At 35.2% G+C, this 14679-nt stretch overlaps 3 protein-coding genes across 3 annotated transcripts; 2 read left to right on the forward strand and 1 right to left on the reverse strand.

Annotated features, from left to right (window-relative positions):
* Positions 1 to 269: 269 nt before the first annotated feature.
* On the forward strand, positions 270 to 3594 carry LOC113118772 (outer dense fiber protein 3-B-like). The gene is made up of 7 exons (XM_026288188.1): positions 270 to 300; positions 1844 to 1957; positions 2342 to 2545; positions 2778 to 2879; positions 2954 to 3075; positions 3142 to 3282; positions 3480 to 3594. Exons 2-7 carry the CDS (start codon positions 1849 to 1851, stop codon positions 3570 to 3572), a joined length of 771 nt encoding a protein of 256 aa, XP_026143973.1. The 5' UTR covers positions 270 to 300; positions 1844 to 1848; the 3' UTR covers positions 3573 to 3594.
* Positions 3595 to 4346: 752 nt separating this feature from the next.
* On the reverse strand, positions 4347 to 8122 carry LOC113118773 (tripartite motif-containing protein 35-like). Its single transcript, XM_026288189.1, has 6 exons — positions 7573 to 8122; positions 6968 to 7063; positions 6649 to 6879; positions 6151 to 6173; positions 5956 to 6074; positions 4347 to 5213 (listed from the first exon to the last, which is right to left on the reverse strand). Exons 1-6 carry the CDS (start codon positions 7975 to 7977, stop codon positions 4675 to 4677), a joined length of 1413 nt encoding a protein of 470 aa, XP_026143974.1. The 5' UTR covers positions 7978 to 8122; the 3' UTR covers positions 4347 to 4674.
* Positions 8123 to 9931: 1809 nt separating this feature from the next.
* LOC113118176 (rab-like protein 2A) lies at positions 9932 to 14303 on the forward strand. The gene is made up of 9 exons (XM_026287132.1): positions 9932 to 10058; positions 10299 to 10479; positions 10579 to 10608; positions 10703 to 10782; positions 10871 to 10950; positions 12006 to 12117; positions 12221 to 12318; positions 12671 to 12754; positions 12844 to 14303. Exons 2-9 carry the CDS (start codon positions 10379 to 10381, stop codon positions 12919 to 12921), a joined length of 663 nt encoding a protein of 220 aa, XP_026142917.1. The 5' UTR covers positions 9932 to 10058; positions 10299 to 10378; the 3' UTR covers positions 12922 to 14303.
* The last annotated feature ends 376 nt before the right edge of the window (positions 14304 to 14679 follow it).

Consider the following 14679-nt stretch of genomic DNA (forward strand, 5'->3'; position numbering starts at 1 on the left):
CCCTAGAGATTAAAAGTAAACAATTAACGTTATAAACAATAAAAAAAAACTCGCTGCAGCTGAGAGTTTTATTAGAGCTCTTCGCGAGCTACATTTATAACTTTTTTTTATTTTACCTTTCTATGTAAATAACATCGTTTTTGTGCAGATACTGTATTGTAACTGTATCGTTTTGTCGTTTTAAGTTATCTAACGTTACTACTATCTATCTATAATATATTAATTTTTAAACTCGCCTGGAGATCGACAGTCTGGAGATCGACGGTATATATATATATTTTTAAATATCTTGCACGTAAGGTAAGTTGCTATTTTTACTTCGTCATCTGTTTACTTTTATGATTTTTGTTACAGTGATCAGTTATGGAGCGGTATGCAAATTTAATTTAAACTAAATTAAATGTAATTGGACTAAATTAAATATTTTGCATAAGCCTACACTGACAAAAAGTGTCAATGTGTTAACGTTAGATAGGCTAGTAACTTATCTATCATCACTTCCAGAAAACTATAACACTATAGTGAAGGCTACTTTGCATCATACAATGCTAACATTCATGTGTTGTTATTAAGTATTGACTTGAAAAAGCCAAATTATTTAAGCTTCTTCTTCTTCTTCTTCTTCTTCTTCTTATTCTCATACTATATTTCTGAATGCTACTCCTCCTAGAGCTTGTAAGCCATTCAGACTTGGGTAGATATTTTATTTTCAGACTGACCGGAATTACGTTTCTCTCAAAACTGAAGTTTAAAAATCTTAAAAAGTCCCATAAACTTACATTTGTTCAAATGAGCCAAGGCTATTAAAACTTCAACTGTCAAAAATTTAAATCTAAACACACTGAAGCCCATTAGGCTAACTCGAACTTCCCTTCTATCTGTCTGTCTGTCTGTCTGGTTGGTTGCTTCCAGGCTGGTTTTAAAGTGGTTTTGGCAGATTTTTAGCTGGTCAGACTGGTCTTAGATGGGAGACCTGCTAAAACACCAACCAAGTTTAAAACAGCTACTCTTTAAAAACTTAAACCAGCTAAAACTAGACAACTAGCATAGGCTGGTTTTAAAAAAGGTTTTTGACTGGTTTTAGCTGCTTTTAACTGGTTTGAAGCTGGATTTTTGCTAAATCTGCTGATATCAACTGATTTTAACTGGTCTCTAGCTGTTTTTTATTGAATCAGATGGTTTTAACTTGTTTTTAGCTGGATTATTTTTAATTTCCAATTTTAAATCACATAAAAAACATTATAACAGCAAGCTAATCATTCTAGTAACATGCTAATCATTTTAGCAACATGCCAATCATGCTAGAAACATGTTAGTAATTGGGGAACACATGATAGATAAATGTTAAATTGCATTAATTTAATTTAATTTAATTTAAATTTTTTTGAGAATTTGATGTTTCCAAATTCAAAGCGATAGGAGTTGCACTTGCATGCCCGAGAGGCATTTCAAAGATGGCCACCAAGTAACATGACTTGTCTTAACGGTCAACTTGACGTCATTCACCATACTGTACATTCTCACGGAGCTCTTGAGCCGTTCTGTGCAGGATTGTGCCATAATTCGAATATACAGTGAATATTATGGTGACGTCAAGTTGAAAGTTACAGTATAGCTAATTAGGCATCTATGTATGTATATATATATGCTAGCAACCAGCCCAGGTAATGTTTTTCTGATAGACTGCATTGCATTGAAAACATTCAAACTTTAATCTATAAAACTATGTTACATTTCAAACTACTTCAAACTGAAAGTATTTAACACTATTATTTAACACAAGTACTTATTTATTTATCTGTTTACAAGTCAAGTAGTTTTAGTAATTCTTTTTTTTCAACAGACATCATGCCTGTGGAAGTATGGGTTGGTCCTTGGAAGCCCCACAGGCCCAGGGGCCCCATTGCTGCAATGTACAACAGTCCAGGGCCAACATATTCTCTGCCAGGGGCAACTGGTACACACACACACACACACACACACACACATACACATAGAAATGGGTACAGTTAGTTACAAATGCGATAACCTAATCCACAATCTAACCTAAGAGATAATGTTTCTAAAACCATTTTTTTTTTTTATATTTTACAACTGATGATATTCTCAAAAAGAAAGTTCAGCTCACTTCTGGGTACAAATTTGTAACAAAAAAATATTAAGTAGGTACTGAACAAACATAAACACATAAATTACAGCAAATACAACCAGTAAATCAGGAGCTAAAAAGTGATGTAAAAACTGAGATTCGAAAGACCAACACTAATTTCTAAATGTTATTAAAAAAATTGAGAAGCTATTGCCCTTCCATGAATTTGAGCGATTTCTTTGCCCTACACAGGAATGAACAACCATGACCCGCGGATGCAGCAAGGCCCAGCGTTTAGCTTCGGCACACGTCATCGTGACTCACACGCCAACTCTTCCCCAGGTCCTGGATACCTCGTTCCCTCCAACATCACCAGGGTGGGTCGGGATGGAACCCCTGCGTACTCCGTCTACGGCCGACCGAAGGATATTCAGCCCTTTAAAACCCCTGGCCCAGGTCTTTTACACAACATAAACTCACAGGCTTTGTAGGTGTACAACAAGGTTCACTCTTATAAGAAAAGGTACAAAACTGTCACTGGGGTGGCACACTTTCTAAAGGTACTAATATGTAGCATTTAGGGGTAAAAAGATGTACTTTTTGCACCTTAGAACAACCTAGTGACAGTATTGTACCTTTTCTCTGTGAGTGTAGAACAGATTAAACTGGCTTTTGATTTTTCTTTCAGGCAGTTACTCCCCTGAAAATGCAATAAAAACCACCTTTCACTCTGCCCCTGCGTTCTCTCTGTCTGCAAGGACTAAACTGTTTCGTAATGACCAAACACCAGGTAGATTTCCACACAGCAACAGATTATGGAACAGGTGCATTTCCTGTGAATATCATGCATTATCTTGTCTCCAGGTCCGGCTGCATACATGCTTCCCCCAGTATTAGGGCCAAGAGTTGTGAATAAAGCGTCTGCCCCAAATGTCTTCTTTGGCGGTCGTAGCGAAATCGGCAGCTTCTATGAAGATCTACGGAAGGTGTGGACACATCATTTCACAGTATTTACCTCTGGTTTGCAAAGATGATAACATTCATTTTCTCAGACTCCAGGCCCAGGGACCTACCAAGTGGTGAATTCAGGGGTGTACAAACGCAAGTCCCCTGAGTACAGCATGACTGGACGCAACTTCTCACCTGGAGACACTACAAAGAAACCAGGACCTGGGGCCCACCATCCGGAAAGGGTCTGTACATAGGCTAACATATACAATACTGTTTTATACTTATACTATATTATTCATTTATAACATTATCATACATGACTTTGTTTCCAATAAATGCTGTTCTTTTGAACTTTCTGTTAATCAAAGAATCTTTAAAAAAATACTATTTAAATAACAAGAATTAGTACTAAAATGCTTCTCTTTGTCTTTCTCCACAGGTTACTTTCACAGGAACCAAAGCTCCCAGCTTTTCCTTTGGAATTCGACATTCAGAGTACACCTTTCCTTTAATTGTGGATGGGGCTGATTAAACAGGTCAATTCTGTTAAACAAGCCTGTCTGTTGTGTCAGGTCTTTCAATCTAAATAACTTGAAATAACGGTGTTTCATAAAAGTAGCAGATGCAGTAATTGTGCTGTTGCTACAATATAAGAAATAAGCTCCATTCCAAAACCAAGTGAACCAAGTCTACCTAGACTAGCATTTTAGCACATCACAGACACAATCTACTAGTGATGGGTCTGATTCCTCCTCGTCGAGTACGAGTCAAGTATAAATCCTAAAGTTTGAGTCCATGTTCAATCATAATTGCAGTCCAAATACCCCAACCCTACAAAAAAGATAGGCAGCAAAAAGAAATCATTAAAAACTAATCTATAAATTCTCTCATGTTCACCAAGGTTGCATTTAATTTGATCAAAATACAGTAAGAACAGTAAGAGTCATTGTGAAATGAATTATATTTTGTAATGAATTTGAAATAACTGTTTTATATTTGAATATATTTTAAAATGTAATTAAATTCTGTGATGGCAGAGCTGATTTTTTCATGTCACCTCACTACGTTTTGGAATGGCATAGAGGTGCCAAACAGCGCTGATGATTACTGTGTAAATCAAGAAAGAAAGTACATCCTTGAATCAAAATACATTATTGTTGTCACTTTATTATTGCCACTTGGCACTTCAGTCATACAGAATCTAAAAATGTAAGTTTAGCTCAAAGCAAAAGAGACAAACTGGGAACAACATGTACATTAATATATACATTATTCTATAGAAAAAAAAAATTCTGGTTCGTGCCATAATACATTTAGTGATATTTTCTTTCTTTCTTTCTTTCTTAATAAAAAAACCTTCTCTGAAACCTAATGCCTAACCTAATGAAAACCTAATCTAGTTTGTCAGGTAAATCAATTTTTAAGTTTTTTTTTTTCTCCAAAACACAACAATTCTAGTTATTTGATTTATCTATTTGTAGTGTACGTGGATTGAATATTGCTGTCATGCAGTAATGTTTTATCGCAGTACTGTTCTTGCGACTTTCTCTTTAAGATGATTTTATATTGTTGTATTATTTATATCACAGTTAACCTTTAACTGCTTAACTTCACCAGTTTAAAGTTGTATTGGCTTAAACGTGTGCTTCCACAGCTGTCTTTACCTCTATGATCCTCATAGGATGTTTCATACAGTGACTATAAAAGTAAGGGAACACTCTCTCAGTGAACGTGTGTTTAAACATATGCAGGCCGATATTATGACCCAAGTCGGTGAATGTGACTTTGCCCTTGTCCCAGTCCAGCTGCACCCTGATTCTCTGAATTCTTTGGGTGACCCGTAGAAGGGTGAGGATCTCTGGAGAACAGCCCTTCCCGTATTTCCCGTTGCAGAAGCCCACATACCACAGACCCGTTTTGGAGGTCTGTCTGTGTCTGTATGCGGACTCTGTGATTACTCCCACAGCCCAGGCTGTGCTGTCACCCACCTCGATGTCCCAGCAGTGAGTCCCCGAGTTAAAGCCCCCAGAACCCAGAATGCTTGTGTAGCCGTCGAATCTCTCTGGGTTTGCTGGAAGCTGATGGAAATGCTCGTCAGTGTAAGTTATACTAGTCAGATCATCTGACACGAGCAGATAAGGATGGGCGGTGTTGGGGTCAAAGGTTACTGGGGCTGGAGGGAAAGAGATAGAGATGTACTCACTGTTAAGACATTCACACACAAAGTATTTTGCTTTGAGACATGCAAGACACTGGCAGTGGAATGGGGAAAAAAAAGACAATTCTTAAACTTCTTTAAACTTGAGTGCTACATTTTTAGAACTACGGAAGCCCATTTCTGCCATAGAATAATTTTTTTTCTTTCTTTTTTTGACATTCTGAGATACAAACTCAGAATAAACTCCCAGTCCAAAAGTCAAAACTCAGAATTCACACTTAAAATCTCGCAATTCTGACTTGTTCCCCTCAATTCTGTTTACATGTTTCAGTTATGACTTTTTTTTCCTTCTCTGAATTCTTTACTTGATATCTCAAAATATATTTTCTCTGATTTCCATGTGTATATCTCACAATTTTGAGTTTATATTTCCAATTCTGACGACTTCTTCTCAGAATTATTTTTTTCTGTCATTAATAATTTATATAATAATCACTTTAAAAATGGTCATTTTGACATTTTATCTCACATTTCTGACTTTTTCCTTGAAATTGCAAGTTTATGTCTTACAATTATGACTTTTTTCAGAGTTTACATCTTACGTTCTGACACATTCTTTGTCTGAAGTTTTTCAAAGCAAAAACACGTGTGAATGGCTCGCAACTTTTAAAATGCAGCTCTTGAACTTTTTTTTTCCTCCTGCTGCATCTCAGTGTGAGAAGATTGAGAAGATTTACTTTATCTGTTCAGTACTCACTGTATCGGGTGTTGGCTTGTAGTTTCTTGGATACTTCAAATGTTATGTTACCCACATGTTTTGCTACATTGATGAGCATTCCTGAAGGTCTGCTCTGATCCCGCATTGTACACTTTGTTCTGAAACAACATTTAGTCAGTACTGATGTAGGTTTGGGTTTAACACCAGAAGTTAAAGAAAAAAAAAACTTCTCACCTTTCAATTGTAGCCTTGTAGTTCTAGAAATAATTTAGATAAAAACAGAAGGATTAATCTACCAAAGCTGCATTTATTTGTCCAAAAATATAATAAAATAGCAATATTTTGAAATATTATTACAATTTAAATTAACTGTAATTTTAATACATTTTAAAATGTAATCGTGTAATCGTTTTGCGCAAGAAACAATACTTATTATCATCAGTGTTGAAGGCAGTTGTGCTGCTTCATATTTTGTCCGATTTAAAAAAAAAATTAAATATAAATGAATAGAATATTTAAAAGAACAGCATATACTGGAAATTTAAAATTTTGGGGAAATTATAAATATCTTTAATTTTGATCATCCTTGCTGATTTTTTTAAAATTACATTCTGCAATGTCTACTCAATGTAATGGAAAAATATGCATTTTTCTTTGTCCTTTTGAAATAAAACGTCAATAAAATATATTTTAAACATTCAAAGTCCAGAAAACAAACCAAGTGCTTCTTACCACTAGAAATCTGTAGTCATTCCTTCTCAGCTGTTCTTCGATGGACTCGATAATGCATGAGAGAGAAAACATCCCTGATCTAATCTCCTCAATCTTCTTTTTAATTATCTCACTCTTCTGCTCTTCTTCTTTCCTCAGCATCGTCATCCTGTCTGCCTCTTCAATGTCCAGAAACTGGTGAAGCTTTTCAAACGCCTCCTTAATTGTATTCTCAGTGTGTTGGCTCTGTTTCTAAACACAAAATATCAGCAGATTCAGGCTGAAATATCCACATGGTAGTCAAACTGTGTCAATGTTGAAATCTCCTCTCGGTACTCACCTTCATATAATCTGCTGTTTCATCCCAGGACTGTTTGATTTGCTCGTAGACTCTGAGTTTCTCCAGAAAGGTCTTAAGTTTCAGCTGGAGCTGTTGCTAACAAATATTAAAAAGTGAAGTGAGACAAGTAAAGTTGGGGCAGGTTGTCACTTTTTTTTTTTTTTTTAATGACACTATCAGTGTAGGGAGAGCCTACTCTCTCTCTCTCTCTCTCTCTCTCTCACTTTCTCTTTCTCTGTCTCTCTCTATATCAGATGTTTTAGCATGATGGTTTCCCCAGCTTTGTTTACTGATGTTAACAGGTTTGTTTTTTACAAACCGGCATATCAACAAACAGATCAGCGGTGTTCAGTTTATATTTGACTTTATCAGCAAGTTCCCACGAAACTTTTGTTTCTGTAAGCCTGAGAATGTCTGTCATAAAAGGGCCATTAGTGTGCTTAGACCTGTTTGACTAGAGCTTTCATATCTCACCCATTTCCAGCCCATTAAACCTGAAACCGACAATCAGTGAAATCTAACTAGAGTCCACAAGCTGGTCATTTCTGCAACTGACTATTTTTAAAAATTGTGTTTCCATAGAATCTGACGCTATGAGCTCTTACCCTCAGGTCCTGCGACGCGTCTGCTGTTAAATGGATTCGGTGGTTCTTATGCGATTTGACATTTCTGCATTTCCCACAAACTACTTCTTGATCTTCAGTGCAGAAGAAAGTAAGAGGTTCTCCATGAAGACTACAGAACTCCACCATCTCTACGGGAGGCTCCTGAGTTGTTTCTTCTCTCATCAGATCACACATGTTTCTCAGCACAATGTTAATAGGTGGGTTAGGGTTGGTGGACACAGCTCTGCAGATAGGACACTCTTGAGTTTCTCGCCGGTTCCAGAAGGTTTTCACGCAGCCGTTACAGATGCTGTGAGAGCAGGATAGGATAATGGGATCCCTGAAGACGTCACAGCAGATGGGGCAGTAGAAATCCTCCTCTGTAATAGACAGTCTGCTGGCCATTTTGCCACCTACGCAATTCAATTTTTTAGCTAGTTGTGTTTCTCTGACTCTCTCTCTGTGTCTGGTCCAGCTGTCAAAGAGCACAAGAGTGTCTCTCAACTCATCTGTGTTTACATCCCAGACACCTGTAAATCAGGGTGGAGCTTATGAGAGCAAAAGACAGCGTTTCAACAGAACTATTGTTTATTGTGTTCAAAATTTTCTAAAGTATATAATTCTATTAATTCTAATAATTATTTAGACTTTAAATTTATTCACCAAGTAAAAAAGTTTTTTTTTTTAAGTATTATTAATTTCTTAGAATAATTTTTAAAGTAAATGTGAATTTCTTTAAGGTAATAAGTTATAGGATACAAAATATGTAAAAACAGTGTATATTTTAAGTCAGTTTCTGTCTTTACCATATACGGTCTCGCTGTTATTTTAGCATCATTAAATTCTATTCATTATTTATTATTATCTATGTATTATTTATCCATTTATATTAATATTTTGAATTACATTTTATATTTTAATTAAATTTTGTTAAATTCTGTATTTTTCCTGTCATTTTAATTACTTATATTTATATAAATATTATGAATAATATATATTTTATATATTTTTTTTATATTTTATGTATAACTTTGATTTAATTAAATTTAATTTCAGTTTTAATAATTGTAGTAAGTTTTAAAAATTTTATATGAAGCTACTCCCAACTTATTTATTTCAGTTAAAGTTTTTTTTTTTTTTTTATCAAATTTCGATGTGGCTTTAATTCAGCTTTAAAAAGAGATTTAAATGTAGTTTAATTTAGTTTAGTCTTTTTAACTAATTTTAGTTAAGGGACTTTTTTGATGCCAAGAATGCATTTATTCTTGTATGAACCAACTGAATTAACTGTGTTCTTTAGTCTTTTATTTGAATTTGAATCTAGTCATGCACTCATTGACCTCTGTGGGAAACAAGAACACTTTTCTATCTAAGAAGCAGATCTATATAACAGTTTTCCTGTTCTGTTCTGTGTATTTCTATGTCAAGAATGTGACCAAGACAACATTCTGTACCGTACTGTTTTCTCACACTTAAAAAAAGTAAGATTATTGTGTTTGATATCACTGACAGGTAATATGTCAAACTCAAAGAAAACATTCTTGGTATTATTTCTTTGGATTTGTTTCCTGGAAAACATAAATATAGGTCAAAGTTTACCCCTACAAAAACAAATGATAATTTTGAAAAATAATGTTTCAAATTATTATCAGGTCAACATAACCACATTAGAATAAATAAGTTATTGCTTGATTTAATTTATTCTTTATTATCCCATTTCATAATGTATTTTTATTATTATTATTATTATTAGTAGTAGTAGTAGTAGTAGTAATACCAGTATTTCCTTTATGCCACTTTAGTTATATTGCATTTAAAACTGCCATCAGAATAAAGCACTTTAAAATTAACATGTTAACTGTCACTCACATTTTTTAACATAGACTTGAAAGTGCATGATCCAAACCTACATTTTTTATAATTCATGACTGAAAACATTTTGTTACATGATTTTGATGTACCATTTTCATGGTAATGCAATGTTTGATTTCAAAAGGGTTTCAAAGGATGAATTTTGAGATTTTAAGTTTTCAAGTGATATATAATTTCTGATGATTTCTAAAGTGTTTTAGAGATAAAAGCAAAAAAGAAGACTTTTTTTATAAAGGACAGAACTCCTGTTATGATGTAGGTTTTTGGGGTGCACTCTTGCCATAAATTAATCTATTACTTTTCCCACATAATTTTAAACATAAAATATCTATTTAGGAGTCTTAGACCTTTCCAACGATATATTTGTCATGATTAGATTAAGATTTAATTGTAATATAGTGAAGTAAACGTAGGCGGCCCACCGAGGGGCCGGGTGGCAGTTAACAGGTTAAAAAGCGACATTGAAACGAAACGGGCACCTTCAAAGACAGCTCGAGCTTGGGTCCTAGCGTTGCATAGAGACGCGTTGTTGTCGTGCATGTTCAGTAAATTTTCTGGACCCAAACCGAGAATTTTCTTCACTAAATAGCGATGTGTTCGTCGATAATCCAACAGTGAGTTAAAACCAACTCTCGACGAGCCTTAAATATATCTGCCTAGGATTGTAAAGCAATATTTTCCGTAGTGATTAGCGGGGTTAGTTTGATGGCTTGGGTTCCAGACACGCTTATCTGCTAATTAGCCAGCTAACGTAGTCAAAGCGAGATTCGGATGAGCTATAAGTTTAAAAGCTATACGTTTTACGTTTTTTTTGCTTGTAAAGATGAACTAAATGAGTTGTTCGTGTGATGCAGTAAAGCAGCAGCAGCAGCGGCTGTCATCATCATCATCTAATCCCGCGGGTTTAAGCGGCTCTGGTTAAACTGTTCTCACGATGGACGCACGAGGCGTCTCTGATCTGGACCTGGACAAATATGACGCTGATGAGCAGCTCAAGATCATCTGCCTCGGAGACAGCGCTGTGGGCAAATCCAAGTATGTTGATGTCTTACTGCTCTGCTGCACTGAAAATGCGTTGCGTGGTGTTTGTTTTTGTTTTTATTTTTTACTAAAGGCTTTGATTATTTTTTTCAGGCTTATGGAGCGATTCCTTGTGGATGGATAGTATCCTTTGTCTTGGCTGTTTGATGTCATTGTGATATCTCTCTCTGTATGGTCCATTCTGAGAGTTGTTAGATTCTTAATGAAATGTGTTTAGTCGTCCTCAGCAGCTCTCCACATACGCCCTGACTCTCTACAAATACACCACCACCATCAGTGGACAGACTGTCCTGGTTGGTAAGTTTGGCGTGGAAGCTGTTATTGTAGTGCGTGATCATCTAACAGTTGGCTGTGATGTCAACTGAAGCTGTTTATCTGCATACAGATTTCTGGGATACTGCAGGACAGGAACGATTTCGAAGCATGCACCCGTCTTACTACCATAAAGCACATGCTTGTATCATGGTAAGAGTCATATTTTAGTATGTTACTATTATGATATACTCACCCTCATGCCATTCAAGATGTAGATGAGTTTGTTTCTTCATCAGATCAGATTTTGAGAATTTTAGCATTAAATTACTTGTTCACCAGTGGATGCTCTGTAGTAGTGAATGGGTGCCGTCAGAATGAGAGTCCAAACAGCTGATAAAAACATCATAGCAATCTTCATGACTCCAGTACTTCAGTTAATGTCTTGTGAAGTGAAAAGCTGTGTTTGTAAGAAACTAAACCATCAAGTTGTTGCTTCTGGAGCAAATACTTCCTGCAGAGAATCCATCGGTGAGCAAGTGTATAAAGTTTGCTCAAATCTGTTACATAAATTTTCTCCAAACCTGTTCCGATGAAGAAACAAATGCTCGTTTTGGATAATCTGAGGGTTAGTCAATTTTTCAGTTAACTGTTCCTTTAATATTTTGAATAAAATTATATTTTGTTTTATTTTAACTTGAGGGTTAAATGCGAGTCATTCTGTTATCTGTCATTTATTTTTAAAATATTTGTAATTTAAATTGAATTCAGTTTTTGTATATTTAATACATTTATTTTGTTTATTTCAATTTTTATTTTAGGCAGCATTTTTAAGATTCAAATTATTTCATCTTTTTTTTTTTTTTTTCATTTTTCGTAATTACTAGAACCTCCTCCATTGAGAATTGTAAACTATTTACTGTCAATAATTGTTGATTGTTGTCTTGATTTTATCATCACCACTCAACTGTACGGTGTCCTCGAGTGCCATGAAAGGTGCCTTTAAATAAAATGTATTATTATTATTATTATCATCTGATATTTGCATATACAGTCAACAAAAGCGATATTTTAATGGATATAGTAAATTTTAATAGATTTAGCAAACAATAGCTAAACTGAAACCAATTGAATCAGATAAATAAATCATTATTCAAATGCTGCTGTAGTGGCAGATGGATGGCTGTCATACACACAACATTTATTTTGTGTTAAAGGTTTAAGGCTTTAAAAAAAGCCTTCCAATTTAATCAGATTGCTTTTTCCAGGTGTTTGATGTCCAGAGGAAAATCACGTATAAGAATCTCCCAATTTGGTACAAAGAACTGCGAGAGTACCGGCCAGAGATTCCCTGTCTAGTGGTTGCTAACAAGATCGACGGTAAAGTTGGCTTGTGAGATTCCAGATAAGAGCGGTGCTAGCCAGTGTCACGCTCTGCATGTCTCTTATCTCTTGTTCTTTCATGTGTTCTGCTCTTCAAAAGCTGACACGAAGGTCACCCAGAAGAATTTCAACTTTGCTAAGAAACAAGGTCTGCCCTTCTACTTTGTATCTGCTGCTGATGGGACCAATGTTGTCAAGGTGAGGGTGGAAAACAGTGTCCCCGATTCAGTAACCCTAAATTGTGTTTTCATCCAACAGGCCATAAATTCCCCAGGTGAGATGTCTTTGACTAAGTGAACTAAATGTGGTCCAGTTTTGCTATTAATTCCATACTCAAGTCTTTATTTTCCTTTACATTGTCGTTTATGTCATTGCATGTGGGCAGTTTTAAAAGTGACAGGACTGGATGTTAAGAACACACGTCAAGTTTTTTTTTTTGTTTCGTTTTTTAATTTCCAGGAATCAATGAACCCTAAGACACACATCTAAATATTTTTCAAAGAATTGTGTTCTTTGAAGAAAGTTCTAATGTTCTGTAAATGTTCCACAGGTGTTTAAAGATGCCATTCAGATGGCTCTGTCCTACAAGAGGAACTCCAACGACTTTATGGATGAAGTCATGAGGGAGCTAGAGGTGTGTGAGTGTCTGTTGAGTGAGTGTTTGTGTTTGTTTGAAGGTGAATGCTTACTCTTCATGGTGATTTTATCCATGCTTTCTTACAGAACTTTGATTTAGACCGTAAAGTAGAATCATCTGATAAAGACGAGGAGACGCAAGAGGGCAAAGCGGACTCGGCGTGATCACGTCACACTCTCTCATCGTCTTTCTCCGCTGCTCCTGCACTTGTACTGACGAGTTCCTCAGTTCATGGCTGTCCTCCCACCAACTCAACCTCACACCTCTCAAAGTGCGTGTCTGTTCATGAAATAAATTCTGATTCTGTGAATGTACAGCTGATAACAGAATCACAATGCACTCTGAACTCCGATTTGATACAAATTGGGCAGCATGCAGATTTAGTAAAAATCAGCCCTCTAAAGAGACTGTCTGGAATGTGAAGATTTGTGCTAACATGAAATATTTTTCAACATATGTATTTTTTAAGTGTAATATTTACAAGTTGCACATTTCAAGTAACAATTTGTAATGCTCACCAGTTGATGATAAACATCTGGATCTTTGTGCAAGGGTAACTGATATTACTGTATTTTAAACTTCCATGCTCCCTTAAAATTTTACATTAATATTAATGTATATGTCCACCTTCTTCGCCAACTAAACAGATTTTTATATTAAAGCGATTTGTTGCAAGCATATCTGAGCGCAGGATTAGACGTTCCTCAGGAATGGATGAGAGGACAGCCATGACACACACTCAGTGAAGCAGATGAATGTGAAAACCAGAAGATGATCACTGACTATTACAAACGGCCAGGTCACAGTTCAGGCTGTTCGATGATAAACTTGATAATGTGCAGCTTTCAGGCTTTGGGAAAGCATTCATGTGCCACGTCCACATGCAGCTGTCTGATCTGTTCAGTGAAACTGTGGAAGTAAAGGAGTGAATCTCGTGAAATGTCTAAAACATGCTTGTCAAGTTACAACGAAATCAAAACACAATCCCTCTCATTATTATTATTTTTTTATTTTAATGTTTTAAAGTATTTGTTTATCATAGTTGTTTTTTCTAAAGAATGTAATTTATGATGATTTAAAATAATCAAAATTATGTTTATATAGTTGTTGTCATGCATAATTGTCATAAAAATGCTAAAATCTTCCTAAAAAAAGATCATGCTAAAATAGACACATTTAGGCCGTTTTCTTATATTCGGAGTAAAGCGTGACCCAGATATTTCTTCATGAGTTTCCCCTTTAGAGACAAGAAATAATTATTACTGTAAAGAGCACTTATTAATATTGCACAAACTGTGAAGTTTTTTTTTTTTTTTTAGATTATTGCTAAAAAAATGTGTTTTGCGATGTCTTGCACAAGTGCTTTATATATGGAACATGCACCCATGTTGGTGAATTCAAATAGAAGCCGCTTTGTACTCCATATGAATGTGTGTATCTGAACTGGATACAACTTTTACGTCATTAGAAACATGTTCTGGTGTTGTTATGTACCTTATTTCTGTGAGCAGAATGTGGTTCATATTAAAGATCTTACATATGGCATCAATCAAGAAATTAATTATCAGCACTTTCCACAGCGGGGTAAGTTGACAAATAGATCTAATCTTATAGAAGATGATCAATGAAGAGTAAACACTTACTGTAAAATGATCTTGTAAAAAATACACAAAACCGAATTTACATGATTACAAAATCAAATATTTGTGAAAATAATAGAAAATCAGCCCAAACTAGAGAAACTGAGTGGTTCTGGTAATTGTTTTAATGCTACATGTTTTTTTTTTTTTTTTTTTTTTACAGTTAATGTTCATCAAACCTATAAAACTAAATACTATTTTATGTTGTATTCGAGGCAAACAACTCTTTACTCAGTTACAAAATGAAGACCTTGGATTTCAGAGTTTGAAAGCTTTGTTTTG

Source organism: Carassius auratus, chromosome 18, assembly GCF_003368295.1.
Source record: "Carassius auratus strain Wakin chromosome 18, ASM336829v1, whole genome shotgun sequence".
Taxonomy (NCBI): Eukaryota; Metazoa; Chordata; class Actinopteri; order Cypriniformes; family Cyprinidae; genus Carassius; species Carassius auratus.